The sequence below is a fragment of the Phragmites australis genome, chromosome 7 (assembly GCF_958298935.1).
Source record: "Phragmites australis chromosome 7, lpPhrAust1.1, whole genome shotgun sequence".
Lineage (NCBI taxonomy): Eukaryota > Viridiplantae > Streptophyta > Magnoliopsida > Poales > Poaceae > Phragmites > Phragmites australis.
The window spans coordinates 35,321,638-35,349,635 of NC_084927.1; the positions used below are offsets into that span (position 1 = coordinate 35,321,638).

The window sequence follows — 27,998 nt, forward strand, 5'->3', positions numbered from 1 at the left end:
CAACTGCTGAAAAAAAAAGAGAGGGTAGGATCAACCTGAATGCGTGAACAAGGTTGAACCGACAAAAGAACAGCAAATATACCACTTGGATGAAATTAGAAACTTCGATTTAAATATCGCTTGCATAACATGAACACCCAGGCGGCGCAAAAGTTCTTGTGTGCCAAAAGCAACGGTCCCTGTGCACATAATAAATACAATGATACAAATGGCAACTCCACTTCCTAATGACCTGTTTGATCATGATGCAGTGCTTTAATACATAACATCCTTCCAGCTGCCTACAAAATTTTCTTCCGTTGCCTACCGATTATTCCACCCCCTTTACCTTTATACAACCCCAAGGAACATATATAAATGTACACAAAAGAATAACCGAATAAGCCACCAGGAAGTGCAGCATTAGCCACTTCCAAGTTAAACACAGAACGACCCCGTACTGTACACAAAAACTCATGTACAACTCACATCAATTGATCAAAGTTCTCAAACGTGCCACCAAGGATTGCATGCTCTCGAGCTTTTCATTCAGTTGCCTGACAACCTCGGCACGATTCTGATCTCCCGCACTGCTTGCCTTGGAAATTAGTACCGCGAATTTGGCCTTGGATTCAGAAATTTCGGCTTGTAATGCAGAAATTGTCGCTTCCAGTGTGTTTTTCGATCCCACAACATCTGCAATCGCATGCAGAGTTGGAGTCCTAGGAGTGCCTATGCTGCCAATACTGTTCTGCCTGCTGAGCCTCCTGGGTGAGAAGATATTGTCCATGCCTCCACTTCCTGTAACAGCACAACATCACAAAGACATTTGAATCCTCTAGAAAAGGATACTTGAAAAACTTTTTTTCTTGGTAAAAGCAACCTGTAAGCGAAAGGATAGTGAAAGAACAGAAACAAGAGCTACAGCACTGAACTGTGAAAAAAGAGCTTGCCCCTCGCGATGCAAATTTTGTAGAAACCTTTTAATTTTGCAATATCAAGTGTTCTTCTCGGCAAGAGAAAGCATGTCCTGTAAATGTTCTAATAACCTACGTTCTGACCAGCTTGCAAAACTGTACTACACACCATAAATAGTTTTTTTTTGGAACGACCCTACAAGGAATTAAATTATGAGAATAATTGTCCAAGATAACTGCAACAGCGTACAGTTGTCCAACTCGAATCACTTGTGAACAATTATGACAAGCCAAAAGCTGCCAAAAAAACTCGAAATCCCAGAGCATGTACAAGAATGTAATTCAAATTACTTGTGGGGAGCTCCATACCTAGGTTACGGAGCTGTTCTATAGTTCCCTGGCCAAGAGATTTGTCAAGCTTAAGGAGGCGAAGAATTGCAGCAGTGATCCTCCCCATCGCATCAGCTTCAGATCTGCAAAGCATGGCAAGGTGCTCTAGTTCTTCTTTTGTTGCAACTGCCTCGATCTGCACTCTCAAATGGATAAAATAATTGGTTAAGGAAGCAGATTCAAATTTACGACAGGTTTAGACAAGTAATTAAAATGTGTTCATACGGGTTCTTTGACAGAAAATTTGACATTATCCATTGTCCACTTGGCACCCTCAATCTCGTCTTCGCCAATGACCATTGTCGCTTCAATATCAACACCTTGGTCACCAACAGAACTTGCATTATTAAATTTATTGCCCATTTGATGATTGTTTGATGTTCCTTTTCCAGTGAGTTGGTCTCTCAGGCAAGGTTTTATTGCCTGTAAACCTTCAATTCCAGCCTGCAAGTACAGGGTATCACACAATTGAACAAATAGAGAGATTGCCAAACTGAAATACAATGGCATGACAGTCATGTATGTTGTACCGTAAAGCGTTCCACCGGAAATGCCTTTTTGGGCAACACTTTTTCTGCACCTTCCAGGTTAAGCCGGTCACTGCTCTTGCCAGAGACATGTAGATTCCTGAAGGTTGAATGCCAACATTTTTCTTCTCTACTGATATGATCACCACCACGAGGAGAAAAACAATTTCCTACTTCTTCTGTTCCTTCAAGTGCGAATAGCCAATTTCTAAGCTCAATTGACACATCAAGATCATCTGGCACCCCAAGGTCAAACTTCGAATTGTGGTCATCAACTTTGGACCTTTCATCTGTAATTTTAGGGGAAAGAGGAGAAATTCATGATTAATGCACTAGAAAAGCAGCAAAGAGAAAAATAAGAGAACTTGGCCTGCATCTGAAATAAGGACTAAATCATTTTCTTCATACACTATTTCAATAGTAATAGTTACTGAACTTGAGCATGTTACAGTTAAAAAAGGAAATCACATTCTGGACTGAGGCAAAGGAGACATGTCGGTGGATGGTGGACAATGAACGATAGTTGTTTTTTTTTTTTACGGAAACTGAATGAACAATGGTTATTGATCTGAAACCATGGATTTTGTGAATTTAAACACAATCATAATGCGGAGAGAGGTTAGCGTCAGATCATGCTAAACTATGTAGTGAGAACTATCCTGGGTACCCAAGGAATGCTGGAAATACCTAACTGATTATCACATCTCAAATCTCACAACTGAGCACAAGCAATCAAAACTCAGGCATATAAACAAAGTTTCCCTGAATTAACGAATTAAATAGCACAGTTGCAAAAACTTACCTTCCTTCTCAGTGAGATGAGACGATTTAAATAGCTTTGCAAGTGGGCCAGAAGATAAATCCTTCAATCCCCTCAAGAGGCCTTCTCCTGGACCACCATCAGGACCCAGGATACCAAATCGATGCAGTAAAGACTCAGTGTAAGTCATTCCACCTCCAAGACGAACACCAGATACCTTAGCTGATACATTCAAGCTGTGGCACTCCATATCCCGCATGTCAGATGGCATCACATGAGTGATGCTTATATCAATAAATTGAGCTTCTTTAGCCTGGTGTTTGCTCCGATGATCAACCCAAAAGACTGCTCTCATCTTGGGATGCCCATTTTCATGCACCGCAATGTTGTGTTCACCTGTCACTGCAGTGCCATTCTCACAAACCATAGCACTTTCTCCTTCCAAACAGTTAACTGAGACAGTTCTCCACATCAAGTTAGTTGTGACTGCAAATGCACCACCTAGAGTGCGATGAGAAACTTTCAGGAACAGATCCTCTCCACCAAACTGAACCAAGGGCATATGTAGGTCACTTGCTGACAAAGATTCCAAGAAATTGAGCTGGAGGTTATTCATAGTTAAGCTCACAGCTGTATCGCTTGGCAGTTTATTCTCAAATTTGTCAGCTGATGATTTGCTCGCCTCAGACCTGTTACCTTTGCTGACCTTTGAAATACGCTCTGCAACTTGACCAAAGTAAGTATAGAATCCTAAGACAAAAAACAATTGCTCAACTGAGGTGTTGGACGTAAACTGTTGGAAAGCAACACCAATTCTCACAACACCCTCTGGGGGTGGCACATCCAACAAAGGGCTACCATCTGCTGTAACCATAGCTGCCTCAAATCGGATGTCATCTAGTTCAATACATTTCCACAAATTTGCAGAGCAGTCCCTAACTGCTCTCTGTCCATTTGAAGTGCTAGAAGTTTCAAGCGAGAGGCTTATGTGAGAAGCCCGAGTAGCCCACTTCATCTGACTTGCATCAACAGGTTGATATTCCCAGAGAAGGAAGGAAGCTGGATCTCTCTCAAGGTTTAGCAATGGACACTTTGCTGATGGTGACTGGCAGAAGTATAGGTCTTCCACATGAAGTCGTGCGCCTGAAAATGATGGTTGAGGGCAAGCATTCTTGGTTCCACTGCACCTTGTGATTTCCTCAGCATCTAATGGAACTGAGAGAACAAATTCTTTAAGTGAAAATGACAGGCTGTTTATTGAAGAATCAGGCAATATGGCACTGCGATTGGGCACGACTCCATCAGCCAAGAATGAGGCAATTCTTAAGCAAGACTGCTCCTGGAGGGTTACCTAAGAATGAAGAAGCACAAGCAATATTTAATTAAGAAGAAAAGGCTAAACAAGCATTGCTTCACTGCTAATGTAAAGGAGACAAACCGTAAAAGGCTGGCATGTGATGACAGTTTTTGAAGCAAACTTTGGAGGTGATGGAGGAGGAGTGATCTGAAGACAATAGAGGGAAAATAAAGGAACTCCAGCAGCGAATTCTAATAGTTGATTCCCAAATGGATAGATTGGAGGGCAAAAATTTTGACCTGATAAAATCAAACGATCAGACTCAACCATATCCATGGATAATTGGATATCTAATCTGATACAAGAATTAGAAATAATTAATTCACCAAAGTCAGGCACAGTCGGTGGTTCTTGTGAAACTGCTTGCATAGAAGGCTGCATCAATGTGCACGGAGGGCGAGAAAAGGTGTCTCTGCAGTAACATATCCATACATGAGGCCCAGCAAAGGTTCTTGAATTGTTCTGATAGCATAGCTAGATAAAAAGGAATCCCTTATTTTAATTCAAATTAAATTTTAGAGTATCCTATTTTCGACATCATATGCACGTTGAGTAACCTAAGTGATACAATCGTCCTCACTATGATGGTTTTATGCCATTTGATACTTTTAACATAAACAGTCCCAATATCCTATATTCAGCATTGTATGCACCCCCTCAGCAGTGCATTAATCCAAATAATGTTGGTTTAATGCCATTTGATACTTTACACATGAAGAGTCACAAAGCCCTCAATTTTAGCAAAGAGTAAATGAATGACTACAAACATAAGGACTTGTGCAGTCTCTAGCAACAAGGATAGACATAGTACCTCAGAAACAGCCCGCCGACCTTTATGCAAGACAAGTTCTTCGAACGTCCCCCATCTGAAATGCTCGCCTTTAAGATAAATAAAAACACAAAAGTGAATCCTCTATGAGGTCGAACAGTCTAAATCAATCATATCATCAGCAGACAGTATCCACAGAGAGTAAATCATAATACAAAATACAACGGCAGTTAAAGAAATTACCCGTGAGAAGAACAAAGACTGCATGAGAAGTTCAAGTTGAAACTCTGTTGGCACAAACGATTTAACAAACAAGTCACTATAGCAGGACTAAAAGTAATATATTGAAGTTATTAGTGCTACTACTAACCAGTATCTTTAATGCAGAGGAATATGTGATCTACAATAATGGACACCAACGAAGATCCTGCTGCTTCTGAAAGCTGGTCAAGAAATAAGAGAACAAAGAGGAATAAGGACACAAATAAAACCTATATACACCACACTTCATACAACGCATGATAAAAGTACACAGAAGAAAAGGTAAACCTGCTGAGCTTTTGGATCCACGTCTCCCCTGTTTAGGCACACAGATACCCCAGTCATGAATCGAAGAAAGGCCCGTAAGCCTGTCCAAATATTTTTCAAGTTTAAATTATGCGAACAGAAATTGAAGTACTGAACAGAATGGTCAGGCTTCATGGACAGGAATCGGTTACCAGGTTCGCTTAAGGCGGGACAGACAGCTTCAGTAATATGCAGCTGAACCTCAAGCCCAAGTGGATTATTTAGTTCTGTCCGTTGGACCGTGATCTGATGTCCAAAGCAATGCATAAGCCAAGAAACCCAGGAAAAGGGAAGTTCGACATCAAATGAACAAATCAATGAGATTTACAGAACGTATTCCAAAACTCAAAGCACTCACGTTAGCCTCCCCAGATATTCCTTCCAAAAATCTTTCACCGCCAAAAAACATTCGTTTTGCACCATCATTGTCTCGTTTGTTATCTTGACTGCTAGAAGAGTTGAATCTTGCATCAGTGAACATGTCAGGATGAGGTAATAGATCAACTGACAGTGATTGCCACTCCAATTTCTGTGAATTTTAAGAAGATATATGGGAGATCAGAAATCCACTTTGAGTTTAACTACCTTAGTTTGCAATAGATAGGTAAACAGTAAAAGCAGACAATATGATCTTCTGGAAGTAAGTAGGGGAGTATCAAACCTTGAAAACATAAATGAAACCTTTGTTGTTGGAGAAATCCCTTGCTTCTTTCAAATTTACTACCTATGTGCAAGGCATTGGCATAAGGCAATGAAGTACAATCATTAATAAAATTAATTATAATTTAAAATTAGTATGAGTACCTGCCATTTTTCATTCGTTGTGTACAGTACAAGATCACGAAATGTGATAGCTGCTAGTGGGGGTGACCTAAATAGAAAAAAAAAGAAATTAGGATTCCTGTTTCCAGGTGCAAACGTTGCAGCAAAATCTACTTGGTGAAAAAAATTAAGACAAACGTCCGCTGGGCGGCCATCCCCTAGCAGGTGGTGATCCGTCGTGTCTTCGCCTGCCGGATGTTGTGGTGGCAATTGCGTGTGTGGTGACGTCCGAGGTCGCTACGGTGCTCGTTGTCATGCGCCGCAACGTCTGCTGGGCAGCCATCCCCTACGTCATGCGTGTTGCCCCTACCGTGCCCCTCGGCGTGTCCTCGCCTCGAATCTGCCGTGTTTGGCGCTTGCTACTATGGTGGCCTCCATGCCGTTCCACCCTGTGCTCACCGTTGGTGCTGCTGTCCACTGCTGTTGGCTTTCAATGCCCTGTGGCCTGCTGCCGTCTCACCGTCGCCGCCATCCTGTTGTCGACCTGTTACTAGTGGTGGTTCGTGCGCTTGGCAGGTGTGCGGCCAAAGTGTGCTCCCCCTCGGTGCCTCAGCGGCTCCTCCCCTTGCCGGATTTCCACTTTCTTTGTTCCGGCCCGCGGGGTGTCTCGTGGCGAGGGGGTGTGCACTTGTCCAGCCACACACTGTGCTTGGCGTGGTGCTGCCGGCTTGGCTTTGTTCTGCTGTGTCCTCAATTGCCCTCGGCCCCTCAGTGCCATGGCAGCTCCTCCCCTTGCCGGATTCTCTCCTTCCCTCCCGTCTGGCCCGCGGGGAGCATCGTGGCGTGTGGGGGCTTTGGGGCGACGCATGCTCGCGGTGGCTAGGTCTTCGGGTGGGGATTGGGTGTCCTGGGCGAAAGCCGTGCCCGTCTTTTGGCTTGGTCCGACAGCGACGCCCTCGGGTGACGCTTCCTCCTTGGAGGCGTTTGTCGAAGGTGCTCCCCCTCTCCCCCTTTTTGTCGTGGGATCCCTCGGTTGAAAACCCTGTCCGTGTCGGGATGAGCGACGACAGCGCATGGTGCGTCGTGACCTCCCTGGAGGCGTCACTATGGAGGATCTCATGCTGCAATTTGGTGACCGACGACTTGGTGGTGACAGGAACCTACTTCAACGACGGTTGCGGCCTCAACGGTCCTCTTTTGGGGCATGTTGTTCGGCGGGATCTCTGCTTTGTTGGTGTTGTGCCTTTCTGCCCACGGGCGACCTTTGGTGGAGTCGGAGCTGCTGTGTCGAGGCGTCCGACGAGCTTAGCAACGATGACATGAGGTTGCCGTGCACAGGGGCATAGGGTCATCTTCGCAGTGGCTGAAGTCTGCTCCGGGAAGTCAGAGCTGCTTGAGCACAACGTGCAACGAGCTTCGCAACAACGACTCGTTGGCGGACTCCGCGTGTTGTATTACCGGTGTGTTGTGGTGGTTGGCTTTTGTCGTCGAGGCGCTCAAGTCGTTGGGTCTTTTGCCGGTTGCCCCTAAATCAACCATGCAGTTGTTAAGGTTTTCGGGCCCGATCTCCATCATAAACAGGGTCAACTCTCTTCTTATATAATAACATCGACATCTCTGGTGCAGTCCTTTCGGGAAAAAAATTTAAGACAAACAAACAAGAGCTGAGATATGCAAAGAACCCATACAAAAATACAGGGCCAAAGTCACTAAAACAAAGGTTAATACCATGTTGCACCTCCTTCACGGCGAGCACCTCCATGTGTTTCCAGTAGCAGGTTCACAATACCTACTTGTACAGTCATTCCATCTGCAATCTAAGCCCGACATAGCACATTAAACCCCATGCCTAGTTCAGTCCTTGCAAGTATATCTTGCTTCAATCATTTTAAGTATAGTCTAGAACAGGGTAATAATCATAAAAGGGCAGAATATCAGGCATGAGAACAAAGAGGAAATATTAGATCATCGAGCAAATGGATAGATTGAATTTCAGCTATAATGGAACTACCATTTCATATATTTGAAGAGCAGACTTGTAATATTAATGATTTTACATAATAAACATGTGGAATGTGTGTGGCTGTGTGCTGAACATCAAGCGCAAGGAAACAAACCTTATCAGCATAACCATATCCGCTGCTTTTAGTTGCTGATGGAGATGATGCACTGCTAAAAGGGAAAAAATAACAGAAAGAACTATAATTACTGAATGGTGACACAATAGCACAATAGCACAACATAAAGAAATGAAATTACCTGCTAGGGCTGGAAAGATTTTCAGAATCGTCCTTCTCTACAAGCACAAGATCAAGCTTATCAATGTTCACCACAATTGGCTCCACTTGCACATTTGATACAGAAGGTAACTGCAGCGATAAACAAAAAGAGAATTCCGTTACTGAAACTAACAAATGCATGGTTATTGGCCATATAGAATTGCCTAACTATTAGACCATTGTAAACTGCAAACTCAGGCTTCAACTGTCAAGTGAATGCAAGTGTCCAATCTACCCAAGATGAACCCCTGGCCACAATAAGCAACATCTGGACACCAAAAACACCTAGTCCCACTCCCACCCTTCCCACTGGAAATCCCAAAAATGTGACCGCAGGTCAAAAATTAACAAGAGGTGCAGCAAATTTCACACCAATGCCGAGCTCAATTCAAAGAAACACTTCATAAAATCATCATTTCACCATAACCCAAAATATCCCACTTTAACTTTCCCAACCGAGAACTATAATCTATCACAGTGACAGTCAAAATCACAACTTCACTACAAGTCCTCTTCTATCCACGAGCATAACCAATGTGCAATTTTTTTAAAAAAAAATACCCAAATACATGAAATTTTGGCAACTTGGCAGCAGTATGGACAAACATCTACCACCAATGCGCCCCTTACGAACCGAGAGAGAAATAAAAAGGCAACTGAAACATACAAAAGTTACGAGCCGAAAGCGGCGCCATTTTACCGTGATCTGGAGCTTCCCAACGCGCGCGGTGTCGACGGTGAGCGCCGGAGGCAGCCCCAGGCTCGCGTGCAACGCATCGCCATTGATATCTGCACCCCGCCAAATCACACCCAAAAAAAACAAAACCTTAGCACCGAAATCACAAACCCCAATGAAATCGGCATCCGGGGAGGAGGTTTAGGGGGGCAAATGGATCCCACCGAGGTTGGAGAGCTGCGCGGTGCGGCCCTGGAGCTTGAACTGGTCGCGGGAGAAGGACTTGAGCCAGTACTTGAGCGTGTACTCCAGCGCCCGCGCTATGATCGACTCCATCCCCGCCTCCTAGGATGCCCCGGACCACCCTGGAAGCTTCTGGAGCGGCGGCAGGGTTCCCCGTCGTCGGTGGTGGCGCGCCGCCGGATCGCAGGCGAGATGGAGAGAGAGGGGGGGGGGGGGATTGGGAAGGGTGTGAGAAGAAATGGTGGGTCCTTTTAGGCCTGAGACTTCCTTTTGGTTTAATTTTTTTTTACTTTTTCTTCCTTATTTGTGTAGGAGTGTTATTGGTTTGTTGGAGAAGTTTTTGGTGTAAATATGCAAATAATAAATGATGTTTATTCGATTTATATTAAAGGCTGTGGTAGATACTAACATCTTACATGTGGAGGGATTATTTCACGATATTTCGTGATCGTGTGGGGTGTTTTCATAAATCAACCACTTCACTGGTGAGACGATAGGATTAACTGTGTTATTCTGATAGGATAGGATAGATTTTATTCGTTATTTGCACGTTGTATATATTTATTTGTTTGTAATAAAGATTTTTCTATAGGGACGGTTTGGCACATTGCATTGCTGTGATCCGTTGCTTGGGGATCTATTTTGGGTACAGATTAAGGTTGGTACTGTTTACTGATTCTTATGGGATCGATCACTCGGTAATTTAGTATTGTCTTCTGTTGGTAATTCAGCTAGATTTTTTGGCATTGCATCCATTAATCCATAACAACACATAATGCATTCATTTGTTTGCGAAACAGATGTAAGAAGCACGAGTAGTATGTTTGGTTAAAACTCTTTGGAGTAAATAATTGGATGGTTAAACTTGGAAACATTCCCCCTCTCTTTTTTTTGTAGAGAATTAGATAGCATTTCTAGTTTAAAATGAGCTGACGAAGTGAGTCAGTAAGCATAGGTAGACCCAACCGACACAGACACTTGGCCTCATGATCTTACTGTTCCTGGTTGCACCTTTACACGTCACTTTTCTCCCACAATATCGATTTTTAATTCCATCTATCTCAACCCTATTCAACAAAAGCTAATGATCGGCTAACCACATTAGTCCTGACTCTCTCTGATCATAAATATATATATGATTTAGAAAAGTTTCGATCAAATTTTTAAAATTTTAACTAACAATAATTTTTAAAATATTTAATTTAAAAATCTTAAAATCATATATACATTTGTCTTGAAAAAAAATACTTTCATATTATCACTAATTCAATAAATTTTAGAAATATATTGTAATAAAAAATAATAGTAACAATATTTACATTAAAAACCATGTTTTATTAAAATAATATGTATTTATGATGGAATGGAGTAGAAAACAAATCCAATGAAGAGCCACGAGCATAGAAAACTACTGAAACCTTCAGCTAAAAGTAGGTTAATTCCGAAGCGAGTACACTGGTCAGTCAGTCCAGTGCTATCAGTTGCTGGCTCCAGACGAAGCTTCATCTCGCGGTAAAGCTTAAACAGCCTCGGGATCCGCGACATCGACGGGGATCTCCTGCTCGTTCATCTAGGACAAAACCGAGTAGCTAGGATTACCGCACGAGGGTTGGTTAATCACTTGGGTTTTTACTGTTACCGCGACGCCGACAGATGGTCACATCTGGACGTTTGTTCCCAGTGGGAACCCAATGCAGACCAAGGACTGTGGTCTGCACGCAGCATGTGAGATGGCGAGAGAGAGTCGTACCAAAGAGTCTTCAGGCAAAGGATAAATAAATTAGAAGCAATAGTTACAGTGATTAACTACGCTAAACAAGGTAGCTAGATGCTAGAGAGGGACACTGACTGTGTGTCCCTACATGTTCATGTCTGCTGCTGTACTGGAAAGTTTAAGGATTTGAAATGGCTTTATGATCATGCAAGGACCAAGGGCCAGCTGGCTGGTACCAGGGAGGGACACTGAAGCTGACTGAAATCATTTGTACCAGGAGAGATTGGAAATGGCTGTGGTGGAAGGGTATCAGAATTTGGCCAGTGATTCTCTGCAGTGCAGTGGAGTTCAATTCCAGCTAAACATGTGGGCCAGTCCATCGTAACAAGGCAAAGATCATCGCGACTTACTGACCCATGATTAGTATTAGTTCACAAACTCGATCCATTCGTGCTCTTCGTGATCCAGAAATGTTCTGAACCATCAGCTTTCCCTGTCTTGTTTGCTCCTTGCATGTTGCATCACATCGATCACATATCATTTCATTCCATAAGACTCGGAACTCAAGTGGCATATACTTTGATTAATATATATATATATATATATATGATAAGTTATTGATAATATAGTTAATTAAACTAATATGTTTATTAAATATATGTTTTAATAAATCTCATTAATGCAACACATGAAGTAACAATTAAAGATGGGATAAAATTTTGATTGAAATTAGACAAGTCTCAAGAAATACGTTTCGGAGCAGAGGTATTTGTACATACCGAATGATTCGGCGTCAGATAAATTATGCACGCTAGAGCATCTCAGAAGTTGGGTTCAAGTGTTCTATACATCGGATAGTCCGGTACTTGCAGTTGTGCACGCTCAATGTTTCACCGGAACATTTTCGAGAAGATTCATTTGGTTCAATGGAAGATAGAATTATACACACTAGATAGTTCGGTGATTGAAGTTATAGATGTCGGATACTTCATCAGAGCATTTTCTAGAAGTGTTTATTCGGTTCAACAATAGAAATAGAGTTGTACACGTTCGATGTTAAGGTGCTTGTACTACTGCTAACGTGGGAACATTAAGTGTTCATAATTTTTACGAGATTTCGATAGAGAATTTTTATTATGACTAACTGGAGATCGAGAGAAATGGAGTTGAATTTTTTTTTATTTGTCTTATGATGTATAGGTGATGGATGTAACTTAACGGTCGATGACGGGATGATTGGGACTAACGGGGTGCTTAGTACTAGAAGATCAAGGAGGACCAGGCGAAATCAAGAGTGATCCTAATTGCACATGTGGAGAACAAGCAAAATGTGAGAAGATGGATGAAGACAGTGTATTGACAAAGTCAAACGAAAGAGATATCGGTGCAAGTGACAAGACGATCCGAGGGATCGAGAGTTGGAGAGATTTGCCGATGATCGAAATCGCAAGACGAAATACACGTATCATCATCATAAATGTTATTTAGAAAGTAAGAAAGCTATGTTACTTAAGGGGGTAAAAAATGTAAGAAACTTATATCCAAAAAAACTTTCAATGTCTGTAAATATGGGGGGAGAGCTATGAGCCTCTTTAAGCCAGCCATCTATAAGTGGCGTGATAGGATTCTAAAAGAGAGATGAGAGCTTAGCATATAGTTTATTTGAGAGTTGTGTATATAAAAACACTTTATAATTCGTTAAAAATAGAGTATTCCTCTGTAAGTAATGAATATTGTGTTTCCTTTATATTTGTGCTTATTTTCTTCTAGTTTCCTTCTTTTCTTCCTCTCATGATTGCAAGTTTTTTAGTTTTGTTATGATTTTTGTTTTTATTAAAGAGCTGAATTTTTACATCATGTTAAAGTTATTATTCTTGTTGATAGAGGGAGAAGAATCATCTATAAGATGATCTTGAACCATATCTTATCTCTAGATCTATTATTTTGAAAAATTTCTTCACCCGGTATCTAGTTTTTTAGATCTAAATGTTTTTTAGTTGCAAGTTTGTTTGAGGTATGACAATCAGAATGTTATTTTATGTAATATAGGTTTCATATTCATTCATAGGAACTATGTTTTTTATAGAGATTTTAATATAATTTATTCTTGTTTATCTCGGTTTTTAACTTTCATGTCGAAACGTGTTAGGTGAAAGATTAAGATATACCATCCTAAAATTTAATGAGATTTCTACTCACTCCTCCCTAATCGCCTTCCTTGTTCCTATAGAGACCTGACCAGCGGATGATTAACCCGAACCAGCATTGCAGCTTTCAGTGCCTCCAAATCGAGCATGTGGTGCGATCGTGAAAGGAAAGGAGAATAAAAAGTTGGGAGAAAACGACAGTCTGACAGACTGAAGCCTTTGGGTGATTATTCTCAGACGATGAGAATGATAGATCCTGAGCTGAGCTCCAACCTCCAAGTCGACGTGCAGCCGTCGAAGTCGATCTCTTTGCCTTGGAGTCCTCCGCACATAAAGTGGCATGGCAATTGTATCCCAAGTTGGCATGCTCGCTTCGTTCCCATGTGGCTTCGTTGTGAGAAAGCAGCCTGTCGCGTCGAGAGAACTGATTTGACAAGTAGATCCGTCGATGAATGCTTTGGCAAGTGAATAATCTCTGTGCGTGTAGTGCAGGCTGCAGAACAGTGAATCTAGATGGCGAAGACTGAAGAGCGAGCAGTTGGAGAAACTACAATGCATGCATACACCCAAATTGGCTGCAAATGTGTTGATTCATCGAAGAAGAAAGGACAGTATTTTAAAAGAAAGAAGAAAGGACTGACGGGGGCCTCGGGCTCGAAAGGACCATCGGGCCAGAATGGCATATTCAGGTGCCAAGGGCTCTTTGGATTGGACCCAGAGGAAAAATACAACTATGTAACGTAGTGTGTATGCAACCTCTGTCTTGATCGTTCATCTTTTTTATTTATCTGTTGATTCTTGTCTATCTCATGTTTCTTTTACATAACTTTTCGATACGAATATCAATATAAATACACGATCAAGACAGAAATTACGTGTATACCATATTATGAAATTTTCCCTTCTGCCGCCTAGAGCCACCCTGCCAATTTTGGTGTTTAACCATTCTTAGATGCGATTGCTTGGATTGGTACTTTCTTTTAGCTCGCCTATGCTCGTGTTGGCTCGTGTAGTCAATTTCACTCCAACGTGGAGGCGAGACTAGGACGGTGGAATCATGTGCCCTAAACACAAGAAGCCCAGGAGCACTTCACACTACGTGCTTGACTTGATCATTTCTTGGATCACGGAATAAGATTCGCACGTCGGCATGGTGTGCCGACAATCCGGCTGAAGCAAGAAGACGTTTTCCCGCTGTCTGAATCAAAATCAAGAGAAGAAAAGGGGAAGAATTCACCACCGTAATACCCTATCCGCTCCTGTTCTATCCACTTTCGTGTGAGCCCAACAGGAGAGAGCACCAGTCGAACCACATAGCATCCGACGGCCGCGACCCCACACCCCCAGCCCCATCCCGGCCGGCCGTAGCCGCAGCCAAACCACCGCCAAGCAAAGCACCCGAGACAGCAGTGGACTAACGGTGGTCTGTCTGGGCGTGCATGGACGCGGTAGCCGGCGAGCCCTCCCCGTCGTCCCCGCCGACGTCGCCGCCGGAGCTGGCGATGGTGGCGCGGGCCGTGCAGCGGCTCGTGGCGCGGAACGACGCGCTGGTGACGGTTGGAAGCGGTGAGAGGGATCGGGGGATGGCGGCGTTCGAGGCGCCCACGGGCGCGCCGGCGCCGCGCATCGGCGTGGCGGAGTACCTGGAGCGCGTGCACCGGTACGCGGCGCTCGAGCCCGAGTGCTACGTGGTGGCGTACGCGTACGTCGACATGGCGGCGCACCGGCGACCGGCCGCCGCCGTGGCGTCCAGGAACGTGCACCGGCTGCTCCTCGCCTGCCTCCTCGTCGCCTCCAAGGTTCTTGACGACTTGTAAGTACCTTCTCTTTTCCTTACTTGAACGTGCGTGCGCCGATGATTCCATACAAAGAGCTTGATACAAATTATGCGGGAAACTTCAGATTTATGCTATGAAGAATACAAGGATCTGATCTTTTTTTAAAAAAAAAAGAATACAAAGATTTCTACACCGTTATTATATATTCGGTGATGTTGCTCATTATGAAGAACTGTCAAAGCATACCAGCGGTTGGCTGTGTACTTTGGTAATGTCGTGTTTGGATTTCGGAAGGGCAGAGCGACAAAGCATGACCACAATTAATCGAGAATTATACCCCGCAAAAAAGTTATTCAACAATAGGAAATATGACTTTTCTTAGAAAAGGTGTATGCATTTTTCCTATTCCCAATTAGTTCTTGACACATCAATTTGCTGGCTGTTATACTCGGACAACGACCGACATCAGACAAACATGTACCCAAGTAGGTACTGGTGCACCACATGATAGCTACATGACACTTTCCAAACATAAAAGTTCAGAAAATGATAGTATCATATATTTGCTATTTTCCTCGTCTGCAGAGACTAATACCTACCTAAATAATGGATAGATGTGATCAGGAGATGGATAAGGATAAATGCCAACGCGTCCATGAAAAATTACACGTTTAACGTTTTGTAATTCATATCATGCATGGTTTTCTCTGACGAAATGCCATGTGCGATTCTCTCTGCGCCGCGCATGCAGTCACCACAGCAACGCCTTCTTCGCGCGCGTCGGCGGCGTGAGCAACGCGGAGATGAACAAGCTGGAGCTGGAGCTGCTCGGCGTGCTCGACTTCGAGGTCGCGGTCGGCCACCGTGCCTACGACAGGTACCGCGAGCACCTGGAGAAAGAGATGTGCAGGGAGTACGGCCTGGCCGGCACCGCACCCAAGCCGAGAACTGCCGCGTCCAGCGACAGCAAACCCCCGGCGCCGCCGGCGGAGCGCGTGGCCGCCGCCGGCGACAAACACGACCGAAGGCTGCCGAACGACGTGCCGGCCAAGCCGTCTCTTAGAGAGCTGTGGGCCTTCGATTACTAAGCAATGGCAAGGATCAATGTGCAAGCTGCAAAGGGTGTCTGTGCGTGTTGATTGGACGTGTATATATCTGCAGAGTTGCGTTGTGCCATAGTTACATGTACGGGATGCTGAATTGCTAGTGGCTGGATGACATGAAGCCAATGCCAAGAACACGCTTGGAAGATGCATCGCCTGCTCGTCAAAACTAATCATCGTGTCACTGCGATGCTAATGGCCCACGAGGCAAGCAGCAGTGAGCTCGATCTCAACTGCACAGATGGAAGACGAAAAGAATAAAGAGCATGGGTTAGGTAAGTTGGTTGGAAGTTGTGGCGCCAAACTCTGCCCAGAAAAGCCATGCCCTCTGCACTGCACGGGTCCGAGAGTTTCTCGTCGGATCTTGGAAAAAGCAGGTGCAGTGCAGCAGAGGTGGAAGCCAAACCGAGCCGCCGAGAGAGGTCAGTGCGCTGTGCAGAAAAAGGGCAGAGGTGTGACGAGCGCATGCGACGATGCGCTGGTTCAGCGGGCTCTGAAGGTGGAAGAGTTGCTCGCGTTGCTTTTCCGTTCCATTTTAGCAAGGACGGCGATCGATCCGGGTATTTCACACCGACGCCCCAAGAGACTAATATTATTCGATCCGAGTTGTTGCATGCTGTCACTCGTGACCGGGATCAGGGTTTTGGTTATCAAAACCATTAAACCAGTGGTGGGTGTGCACAAGTTTATCTAATGGCTGATGCTATAAATTTTGGCAAGTGATAAACTAACCTCTTTTGATATCTACAAATTTTGGGGTTGCACGGGCATATGGGGCACCCCTTAGCTCCGGCTCTTATTTGGTACAAGATATTTTTAGTTTGATATTGTTTATAACATAATAGTTATATAAAAGTATCCCTAGTGTCTTTTTTTTTCATCTTCCTCGACCATTAGATGTATATCAGACGATTATTGGTATCTCCTTTCACTTGTATATAAATATAGCACCTTCAACTTAAATCTAGCCTAGCCTCCTCACTCCATCCCCACCTCCGCCGCCCCCTCCTACCTCCACCACGCGCTATTTTACATGTACCTTGCCGGTGATCCCCTCCCGCCTCCTCCACCTTCTAATTCCTCCTGGTCGTCACCCTCCTTTCTCATCTTTCGTGTCCCACCCTTTGACATTGCCAATCGCCCTCCATCCCACGATCGAGAGGCGGCATCACTATCGCCGCGCTCCCCTCGCCCTTTCATTGCTCTAAAGTTTGAGATCTGATTAACACAAACTCTAATCCAACAGTGGAACGACGCCACTACTAACGACGATAAAAGGCAAATGAGAGGAGGCCAACCTTGGATGAAGCGTGAATCTCCTCGATCCAATGGTGAGTTATCTAGAGTTTGCTAATTTTCCAATCAAATGTAGTTTAGAAAGTCTATTGTTATTATGGAAAATATTTATACAACAGTGCCACAGCCAAGTTATTTACCAAATATTCATAGAAAAAAAGTAGATCTACTATGCTATGTATACCATTTGCCTTTCACCTAGCTCCTTGTGCACTTCATCCTACCACCGCCCTAGCTAATTGCTTTCAACTTTTCACTACTCGTGTCATGTCGGTGCTAACCACACGTAGCATAGCATGATAGTTGTTACAAGAGACAAGTTGTTAGTGATACAAGACATGCTGCTAGTAATCCTCCTCTCTGTGACTATGGCTTTTCAAATTCGCTCGCTGATAACCGCATCTATTAGCACCATCTTGCTAGCAATGTATGATCTATTGGTGAGACTCACTAACAATATATGAAATTAAGCAAATTCATAAAACTACTAAGGAGCCTTTTTTTATCCTCCTTTTTTTCTATTCATGCCCTCAACTGGTAGGCAACAGTGCAATGCTCGCCATTCAAATCTTAGAGTTCATGCAAACAAATCAATTGAACCACCTAGAAATCTCAAAGTGTCTCGAAATCATCGCAGCTCAAACATCAATATTCAATATTAGAGACCTTACCGCCAGATAAAAAATCAGTGAAAATTGTTAAAATATGATATGCACAAATATCTTCGTGAGGACACTTGCTTTCATCCTTGTAGCAATTCTTTTAACAATTATTATAGTGGTATAGTTTCATCCATGCAAAAAAAAAAATGTTCTAGCACAGTTCCAAGAAAAACAACACTGAAGCAAGCGAGGAATGGTATTCTCTGACTTTGCATCAGTAAATTTAGAGGGCGAACAATGCCATGACATTAGGACTTCTGAACCGTTAGATCTGGAATGTACGTACCAGATCAACTGCTACAGTATCTTTATAAAACGGTATAATTACTACAGTAATAATGACATATACTGTTCACCCAGACTTATATTACTGTATTTGAAGAGACTTATATTACTGTATATTCCGGTCGAAACAAAGTCAGAGGATAGCTGTTCTAACGAATTATGGCGAGGAATCCGACAAACCTGGTACCAAAACCGAAATCAATTTACAAATCGGCCCAAAATACTAGGGCCTTTCTAATAATATACAACCTTGAGGCCCTCAACTGCAAAACGGGCGCCTCCTCGTCCAAACATAAAAAAAAAACGCGAAGCAGAGCCCTCTTATTTCTCTTCTCTTCTTCCCCGTCGTTCCGACATCTCAGCTCCTCGTACAAAGCCCCAAATTGCACTAACCTCCCTGCCCCCTCGCCGGCGCGAGCGCCGTCCTAGGGTCTCCGCCGCCGCCCGGATCCTCCTGTTCTCCTCTCGTCAGCGGCGATGGCGTCAGCGTCGTCCCCTGCGGCGGCGGCGGGGGCAGGGGCAGGGGCAGGCGCCGGGGGCGGGAAGGACGACGAGTTCGCCGATCTGGCGCGGCGCCTCGTGGAAGCCCTCGCGCGCTACGCTGATCGCCTCCCCTTCGACCTCGATCGCCAGGTTCGCGCTCGGATCTGTGATGTCGTGCCGTGTGATTAGGGATTGGTGGGGTCCGGGTGCGCAAAGGTTGCGCCTTGTTTGGGGAAGGTTAGGTTTTTACCTTTGTCTAGGTTGGGTATTGTTCTGTTGTCTGTTTAGGTTGTAGACTCCCAAATTTACGCGTTTTTAGCTGTTGTGTAAGCTTGGGCCCCTGCATGCCTTGTTGGATATATACGTGGTGATTTTCAGGTGGTCACTACAAAAAATGCCCCCCTTTTTGAGTAATGTGGTCGGATTTTGCGATATGTTAGGTGATTACTGTGGCCCCTGTGATTTCGATGTGTCTTTTAATTTCAGGTCTTTAAAAATAGGGATCCCTTAAAAATACTGCAAACCAAATTCTATGTGAATCACTTGCTTAAGTAGAAGATTTCTTTTGATTAAGAAGATGCAGAGTTTTCAATTGCTTCGTTTATGTGGTGTCAAGAAATGATCTACCTTTGTGGTCGGTTAATAAAATTGTTTAATGCCACAATTTTGCTTCGTTGTCTCTGAATGTAATGTATTATTAAGTTATATTTCCAAATACTCTGTAGTTGCAAGAACGTGCTGATCTTAGACTTGCGTAATAATATATGTAAACACAACTCTGTGTAAAATGCGGAGGTCTGTGGCATTTATGTTGCAACAGTTTAAAGATTGATATGATGCCACAAACAAGTTGCTCAGTGCTTGCACTGGACGTGTTTGACTTGGTTGGTTTGATTGGTGGCATCTTAGCGTTGCAGTTTTAGCCTTGTGAAAAAAAAACAGGCTAAAAAATTTCACTGGAAAATGCGAACATTCTAATAGAATGCTTAATGCACATTGACATCAATCATCACTCACATGCTTGATGCCCTTTTGAATCTTGCTTATCTTCACTGACATTCTAACAAAAGGACTTAGCAATTTTTGTGGGCCCACAGAAACAAACCCATCACTGACATGTTTATGATGTAGTAATTTCAGCCCTTGCTAAAAGAATCATTGAATTTCTTCATGTTCATGTTTCAGAAACTTCGTTCGCTTACCACACTTGCTGCGATTGCGATCACACTTCTGTTTGCCTGGAAATTGTTGAGAGCTCCTCAAGAGCAACCTCGGAGGCCACGCAGGAGGGCTGCCCCATCATCGAGCAACACAAGCAGTATATCACGGCCAGGACCAGGTGCTTTGATCTCAACAGATGCTTGCACATCTTCAGCAGATTCAAGAGCACATGAAGCAGTCAATCAGCTTTTCCATCCAGTAAACGTATTGTTTGTTTCCATTTGATGAATACTGAAATGATGTAGTTTTTTTAACCGTTAGATTTGATAGTTGCTCATTTTCTTCTGCAGTTGACTCTTGAGCAGCTTGTCAGGCATAAGCTGAGCGAAGGACGAAGGGTATTTTGCAAATTAACTGCTTTCTCGCTATTTTCATCGAATTTAATAGAGTAATATTCTGCTGATGTATGCTTTTCATAACAACTTTTAGGTCACATGTCGGTTACTAGGTGTGATTTTAGAGGAAACAACTCCAGAGGAGCTTCAGGTAGGCACTATGCTGCTGCATATTTTTCTTCATTTTTACAAATCAATTAAATAGATTTATATCTTGTTGCAGAACCATGTCACAGTGAGGACTTCTGTTATGGAGGTTCTCCTAGAAATTGCAAAATTCTGTGACGTCTATTTGATGGAGCGCATTCTTGATGATGAAAGTGGGGTAAGTCTGAAGGTGTCCTTATGTATTCTCGTTACTTTTATGTTTTGTATATTTTAGAAGATGTTTTTGATTCGGAGTGTCAGTAGATGATGAAAGCATATGTTACAGCAGCTATTTTCTCTATTGTTTGAATTTCATAGTTTTTTGGAAGTTTTTTTATTATGAATTAATATCCATTAACTACTTTGGACTTTGGGATCAGAACATTATGACCTGACGCTAGCAAATTTGAATGACATAACACAGGAAAAGGTTTTGTCTGCCCTGAGTGAAGCTGGACTTTTTGCTAGTGGTGGCTTGATAAAAGACAAGGTAGGCTGAAAGATGATGCCATTTTGGAAATATAGCTGATTCATTGATACTATAGCATTGTGTAAAGCCAGGTTATTTGCAATGTAACTTTTAATATTTCTTGAAATCTGCAGGTTCTCTTCTGTAGTACAGAAAACGGCCGCACATCTTTTGTTCGGCAGCTCGAACCTGATTGGCACATTGACACAAGTCCTGAAATTGTTCACCAATTAGCAGTAAGTCATACACTCGTATTTGCAACAGCGCACTGTTGATACTTTCTTGGAAATGGTTGATTTGATATTTCTTTTCCTTGTAGAGGTTTATCAGATATCAACTGCACATTTCGCCACAGCGACCAGAAAGAATTGCATCCAATGTTTTCAGCTCTACAAGCCTGGAACAGTATTTTGGAGGCCTGGATCAGAGATGATACTAGGTATGCGCATTGGTTTGTTTTTTATGAAATCGTTGGCTGCCATAAATGATATTTCCTTTGAACACTTCCAAACAACAAGTCATGATTTTAGCAGAAACGCCCTAATTTCTATTGAATTTCTTTACCCGCAGGTCAAACTCCAGCAAGCTGTGGCATAGCGAGAGCTGAGAAAATCATTGCCCATCCCCCCCTCCCCCCTTGAATGATGGAACCCGTTTTTCCTGTATCATGTGTAAAAGTCTTGTGGCATGTACTACCTTGTTATGCATTGAGTGCCCCATGAGCTATGGAAGGAGATAGCATCAGTAGCATACTTGATGTATCAATTTGTTCTTGTATAACCAAAATACTTAATTGTCTGCCTGATCCTCTTGCCATTCGTTCTGTGGAGAACATGTGGGTCCCATGAGTCTGCTAACTGCAATAAGCAGTTTAACCAAAAGGCGAGATAAAAGGTCACTTGTTTGAGGCTGAAGACGGATTGACTGTAACATTTTAACATGAACACCAGTATTCGAACAAAAACATCTCATCTTGTTACAACGGGGAAAAACAGTGTCGCATCTAATTCGTTGTGCACACCCTATCGCAATCTCTTCAGCTGTAAAAAATTCTCCATCTACAGTGAAATAAACTACGAGAAGATACTCCCAGATGCGTAGAAAAATTTCAACCAATTCCAAGTCGTCTGCCTCCTTTCAGTTCGGTCGCTCTTCTCGGCACTTCGCAAGTACATGTGAATCCATAGTCCGCAAGCAGCGCCTGCCTCTCCTGATATGGAGGATCTTCATCGATGTAGGAGATGGTAATCTGGAATTCATTGTTAGGTGGCAAAATAGCGCAGACAAAGTGTCTCTCTTGATATCAAAAAAATAAATGATTTGACATAGCGTAAAAAATACCATACCTCGTCATCCTTGCCGATAGGCTTGAGAGCAGTTATCACTGCATGACCATCCTTATCCTGCAATGGTTAGTTTAACAGTAACAGGTCATATCTGCATTGCTGACGGCAATTGGGTAGGAAAATGAACTAATCAGCTCGACGAAAATGTGCGCACATCATCTCTTTTAAATTCTTTAGCGTTTGGACAGCATCAATGGTTCATGCAGCTCTGTAAAGGGAAGAATGCTGTACCTGCCAATGAAAAGGAAAAGAATTTATACTGTTGCGCAAACAGAAACATGCAAATGTCAGTAGTGTTGGAAGAAGTTGTGCATACCCTCACAAGGAATTGAATAGTCTTCACCTAAAGTATCTAGGAATGGTCCCGTTACCTTCTCTGCTTCCTCCAAGGGCATAGTGCAATTCAGGTTAACAAAATTGCTGGGTACATTTAGATTAAAAATCTCACAAGTTTGGGCCAACCATCAAACATACCTTCTAGCTATCTGGAAGATCATCAATATGTATGAAATAGTCTTCAATCGGCGATGCAACAACTAATTCACTGCAACAAAGGAGAGGGGAGTACTAAGAGAATATGATGTCACATGCAGCACAGATATTTGTTTCCATTGTGTGTGTGTGTGGGGGGGGGGGGGGGGGACAATGACACAGCATGCACATTATCAAAACGAACAAAGGATTTAGATTCACTTACAGATTGTTCAGCTCAAACATGCCAATTATGTGTCCATAGACGTCAAGCGAAAACACTAGACATTGTCAAGGAAACTTCAAACTTGCATGAGAATGCGATGTCAAGGAAACTCATATACGTAGAACAAGTCTTGCAACTACTGAAAAAGCAGATACAGGGTGGACACTCAGGATCAAAGATTGCATCCTTGAGAAGCTGCAGTGACTACAAAACACAGAAGATATCGTAGCATATATCGGTGACTGATTACTGATTAGATACAGGATAGCAGAATAAGTTGTCGTTTATTTAAAATTTATCTAGCTCGTAATATATGTAAATTGACACATTAATGGAAAAAAAAACTCCATGGAAGTGTCCCAGAGTACAATACCATCAGTAGACTATGGGCTATTAGTTTTATAATGTTTCATAAAAGAAAATATCTGCTGAAAAATTTACTGTAAATGCCAGATCTCTTATTTGCTGCCTAAATGAATCTTCTTCACTGGAATCAACAACCTCAGGCAAAGCAACACACTCCCACCATCTGCACGCACAAGTTTACCTTTCTCACAAGTTTGTAGTAGATAAACAGGATTTTGTCACAACTCACACAATGCAACAACATAAAGGCATCCCATTAAGGGACAAGGTACGTGTAAGCCATGTGGAGCTAGCTTGCTGGTCAGTATATACTGCTAAGACTCCCACAAAGGGAAAAATGGGGAAGAATAAAGACTCAAGCTATGCCATGGGTATGTCCTTGACTACTAAAAAGGGGCATGGGACAGAGATATATTACTTCATCGGATTGTTACTAGCACACGTGAATTATCTAGCTTATTCAGGGGTTCATCCATAAGTTCTTTCCTGTCCATGACAATCACTACATCATTGTCGTCAATGTTTAGTACAGATTTCATACAGTATGAATCAGCAGTCATGAACCTAGACTGCTGAACCCTCTCCTTCTGTATAAGGGCAATCGTCGATATTGTCTTCCCAAGACCCTGTGTAACAGAAATTGAAGTGCTTAATATAAAGGAATCTGGTAGAAATAATTTAAAGTTACTAGAATAAGGTAGAAAATAGAAATAAACCTGATCATCTGCCAAAATTCCTCCTGGACAATGTGAACTATTCTCCTTGGAAACCATCCAAGCTAATGCTATTTTCTTTCAAACATAAAAGAACATTGAAGTGAAGAGCCACCAGAATAAGCAAAATTGTTGCATAACTTCAGGAAGATCTTCTTCCTTTTTTTCCTGACTGATATGCTGCATACATTTTAGGGGAAATAAGTATGGTTCATACCAAGTACGATTAAAATGGAAATACCAGGACATGGCATCTATTTCTTTACGGTAATGCTCTGCTCCAAACGTACAAAGGATAAAAAAAAATTGGACGCCGGATGTTGAATGCAACATAAAATATAATTGTGGCAACAAATTTCCATAACATCTAAAACATTACATTTGAACATATGAAACATTGGAGATACGAAAATATATGAATTAACTCAAATGAATAATTTTTTGAGTCTGGATCTGTGTGCTATTTTGATACATGAATTGAGTGCAACAAACGAAAATAACTTATGCAACAAATTTCCATTATGTCTGAAACATTAAATTTGAACATCTGAAATATTGAAGATACGAAATATAGGAATTAACTCAATTGAATAATTTTTTCGGGTCTAAATCTATGTGCTATTTTGGTGCATATTTTGATGTTGCAAACGTTGATTTCAGATGTTTCAGATGTCAGTTTTCTATGTTGCAACTGGCGCTAGAATCGTCAGTTTTCTATTTTGAAGCGTCTGATCTATCGGACGTCCGGGCGCTAGAATCTCCCATTTCTTTAAGGTGCCATGTCTGTATCAATCAATCAAAGATACCTGCAGGGCTTCTTCATATACAGCTCTCTCATTAAAAGCAAAAAGCCTGTTTTCTACGTCATTATTGACTTCAGCGTCATTGACAGAAGCCCTGGATGGCATCATTGGCGGAGGGAAGATCCTATGTGAACGTGGACCTCCATATACATAGACATCATCTGATAATTTCAAACAAAATTATCTTATTGCCCACACTTCGCATAAATATAAATCCTCTTTGTAGGATTACTCAAATCAGAATCTTTCATGGATAGTATTCTAAACCGTCACCTGTTGACATTGTAGATGAAGATGCCCCGTTTCCATTGGCAGCATATCTTTGAAAACCATTAGACTTCACAGCGGGCTCTTCCTTGATCCTGCTGTCACCTAAACTTGAATGATTGGATGCAAATGATTGAGGACTGAAGCTTCTAGGGCTTCCCTTGGGAAAGATTGTGGAAGCTGGCGTGCGCCATTTGGAGCATAGAAATGCTCAGATTTTGCAGTGGCATTTGTTAGTAATAATGGAAGAGTCCTATTGCTATCGTTACATACATATAGTGCCCCCGCATTATCAATGTGCTGGTCATTAGGAATAGCAGAATCATGTGGCATCCCCATAGAAGAACCATGGTTCACTGGAGAAAAAAGATTAGTGATCTCGCTGCTCATTTCAGTAGTTGATTTATTCTCAGCAGGCATCTAAGAGGATGAAGCCTGAGTGCTACTTAACCAATCATCGTCTTCCAAGTTTATTGGTTGTTCTACGCTATTCTGATCAGATGTTATGCTGGGAGAAACAAGAAACTGGTGAAAATAATTATCGGGGTCCTCATTATCAAGATCATCTACTCTGCCTGAGCCTAAATCAATGTTGTCTTCACTGTCTGAACACAGGCCAATAACATCTTCACTATCTGAACTTAAGTCAATAATGTCCATACTGCTTGCAAACATGCGTGTCAAATCTGTCTTGTCAGACATATGTTATGCTTAGCTTTAAGCACCAACTATACTCAACTTAGTTGAGATCAGCGAGCTTGGCCACTAACTCCTGTGGAATGATTTCAAATAATGCAGCAAGCCTCAAGTAACTCACAGTAGTACTTGTGGTCAGATGTCACTGGAGCAGCTAGCCTGCAAGCAACAAGACGGCAAACGACATTGCAGCTAGACATGTCAGGGTTGGCAATAACGCAAACTCTGGAGTCTAAATACTAAAGAAGAAAAAAAAAAGCAATTCTACAACAGGAAATATATAGTTGTCTACATGAAAGGAGGAGAAAACAGTGTGCAAGAAGCTGTCAATACTTAAAAAGTATTCCCGGGTATACTGAAAGCTGTCAATAGTTTGTAGATACTCGACTGCAAGGCGTAAACTCCGAAGAAGTTAACAAAACACCTTTTTTCCCGGGTATACTGTGGTAGGAAGTCACTACTTAAAAAATGCATTGAAAGGCTGCAGAATTTATCCATGGGCAACAATTTAAGCGAAGTAGATTTAGCGCAACAGGAACAGTGGAAATGCCATCAGGCTGTTATTTCCCGTCGCAAGAATTGGTACAAAGTAGTGAATCCACGACGCTACTGACTTGCGCACAGAAACTAAGAATCTATCGGTAGAATCACGTTAGGCACCATCTGCGGAATTCGCAACCCTAATCGAACCCACGATCGCTTAAACCTCCCCCAACTGCCTATCCAACTAATCCAAAGCCCTAACCTGCACACTGTTTCTAAGTAGACATTTCACAGAAATTTCGTAGGAATTTCGCAAAGACGAAGGGAGCGTTAAGAATCTCTATCAAACGACTAGTTTGTTTTCTTATTTTAGCAATAGAAATGTTTATGTTTTTTTACTAATAGGAGAATCATTTAAAATATAGAATCATCTTCCCTCTCACTTACAATCTTTAGGAATTTGAATTTATTAAACTAGACAAATAATTGCATAAATTGATTTTAATTTATCATAGAAACATTTCTAAGGAGAAACCAAATTCAAATATTTTTAGAAAAACCTAGAAATCGTGTCAAACGGACCAAAGTCTTTCAAGCGAGAACCCAAACATAAACCGAAGAATCTCCATCCAGCTAAACGACCAGAACAAGACAGAGTAATTTATTTACCCAATTGTACAGCTACACGAGTCAAAACTAGCAATAGCAAAAAATGAAAATAAATCATAATCAAGTGCTAAATTTCGGAGAACTACATGCCAAAAAAAAATTCAGCCACCGACTACAACTTCGGCCTCATGCATGAGCTATCGGGCCGAGGCCCACCACGAACGGGCTAGGCGGCCCAAAATACGGCATGCTCGTGGGCGGCGCGGCGGCGGGGGAGGACGCAACCCCGGGGAACGCGGCCACAGCCGGCTGCGTCAGCGGGTTGGGCGGCGTGGTGGCGGAGGAGGACGCAACCCCGGGGAACGCGGCCACGGCCGGCTGCGTGGTCAGCGGGTTGGACGGCGTGGTGGCGGCGCCGGCGGCCGGGAGGAGCGGGTTGCCGTACACGGGCCCCTCGGGCTGCTGCTGGCAGTCGGGCCACCGGCAGACGGGCTGCGCCCTCCGGGCTCCCCACGTGTGGTGGGCCAGACCGAAGCCGAGGACGAGGCCCGCGACGAGGAGCGCCGTGACGAGGCACAGGAAGATCTTGGTGGCCTTGCCCACGTAACAGCACATCGGAAGCTGCCCTTCTTCTTCCTCTTCTTTGTTCCTCTCCTTCCTCTCTACTGCTCTCTTGCTCGTTCTCTGATTCTCTCTCTAGCTACCACTCTCTCACAAGCTCATGCAGAAGTGCACGCACGAAGAGAGAGAGAGAAAGGGAGAAGAAGAAGAGGTATGGAGATTGGAGAGTGATGGTGAGATGGGTCCAGAGGAAGGGGCACTTGGCCACCTCGCTTTGTTTTTGGTGTTAGTGCTGGTTGTCGGATTAGTACTCGTGCATGGCTTCACGTGAATGAGAGAGAGAGAGAGAGAGATTTGTCAGTTGCCATTACCAAACAATCGTTGATGATGAGTGTATGATAAGCAACTCCGTTTCACAGTGTAGTTCAGTTTCACTGGTCAGTGTGTTTATCAACCTGCTCTCTGGTCTTTGCTATGAGCTTTCTGGGTTGCATAATAGAATAAAAAGGCCAGAAAACAGCAAGAAAAAATTCAATTCTGCATTATGTTCTACACTAGTATTCTTCTGCATTCACCTGACAAATTCAATCA

At 42.9% G+C, this 27,998-nt stretch overlaps 4 protein-coding genes across 8 annotated transcripts; 2 read left to right on the forward strand and 2 right to left on the reverse strand.

The window, feature by feature from the left end:
• Positions 1–85: 85 nt before the first annotated feature.
• On the reverse strand, positions 86–9,634 carry LOC133925045 (uncharacterized). Of its 4 annotated transcripts, none has more exons than XM_062370858.1 (20): positions 9,208–9,634; positions 9,008–9,096; positions 8,288–8,397; positions 8,146–8,200; positions 7,757–7,845; positions 6,071–6,137; positions 5,928–5,990; positions 5,625–5,795; positions 5,419–5,512; positions 5,249–5,328; positions 5,070–5,142; positions 4,943–4,986; positions 4,742–4,809; positions 4,257–4,342; positions 4,012–4,169; positions 2,616–3,924; positions 1,817–2,103; positions 1,512–1,730; positions 1,266–1,422; positions 86–780 (listed from the first exon to the last, which is right to left on the reverse strand). In XM_062370858.1, the coding sequence occupies exons 1-20, from the start codon at positions 9,317–9,319 to the stop codon at positions 470–472; spliced, it is 3,642 nt and encodes a 1,213-aa protein (XP_062226842.1). In that variant the 5' UTR covers positions 9,320–9,634; the 3' UTR covers positions 86–469. The 4 variants fall into 4 exon arrangements, with proteins under 4 accessions (XP_062226842.1, XP_062226843.1, XP_062226844.1 ...); XM_062370859.1 differs by having other exon boundaries at positions 8,146–8,197; positions 9,208–9,633; XM_062370860.1 differs by lacking the exons at positions 8,146–8,200; positions 8,288–8,397; positions 9,008–9,096; positions 9,208–9,634 and having other exon boundaries at positions 87–780; positions 5,625–5,712; positions 5,948–5,990; positions 7,757–7,828.
• Positions 9,635–14,309: 4,675 nt separating this feature from the next.
• Positions 14,310–16,247, forward strand: LOC133925046 (cyclin-P1-1-like). Its single transcript, XM_062370862.1, has 2 exons — positions 14,310–14,900; positions 15,617–16,247. Exons 1-2 carry the CDS (start codon positions 14,527–14,529, stop codon positions 15,951–15,953), a joined length of 711 nt encoding a protein of 236 aa, XP_062226846.1. The 5' UTR covers positions 14,310–14,526; the 3' UTR covers positions 15,954–16,247.
• Positions 16,248–18,518: 2,271 nt separating this feature from the next.
• Positions 18,519–21,682, forward strand: LOC133925047 (peroxisome biogenesis protein 22-like). Of its 2 annotated transcripts, none has more exons than XM_062370864.1 (9): positions 18,519–18,844; positions 19,880–20,113; positions 20,206–20,253; positions 20,345–20,401; positions 20,474–20,575; positions 20,822–20,887; positions 21,001–21,102; positions 21,186–21,305; positions 21,437–21,682. In XM_062370864.1, exons 1-8 carry the CDS (start codon positions 18,689–18,691, stop codon positions 21,297–21,299), a joined length of 879 nt encoding a protein of 292 aa, XP_062226848.1. In that variant the 5' UTR covers positions 18,519–18,688; the 3' UTR covers positions 21,300–21,305; positions 21,437–21,682. The 2 variants fall into 2 exon arrangements, with proteins under 2 accessions (XP_062226848.1, XP_062226847.1); XM_062370863.1 differs by having other exon boundaries at positions 18,520–18,844; positions 19,880–20,119.
• A 5,189-nt stretch (positions 21,683–26,871) lies between these two features.
• Positions 26,872–27,808, reverse strand: LOC133923667 (uncharacterized protein Os04g0629400-like). The gene has a single exon (XM_062368956.1). It carries the CDS (start codon positions 27,459–27,461, stop codon positions 27,033–27,035), a length of 429 nt encoding a protein of 142 aa, XP_062224940.1. The 5' UTR covers positions 27,462–27,808; the 3' UTR covers positions 26,872–27,032.
• Between the last annotated feature and the right edge of the window lie 190 nt (positions 27,809–27,998).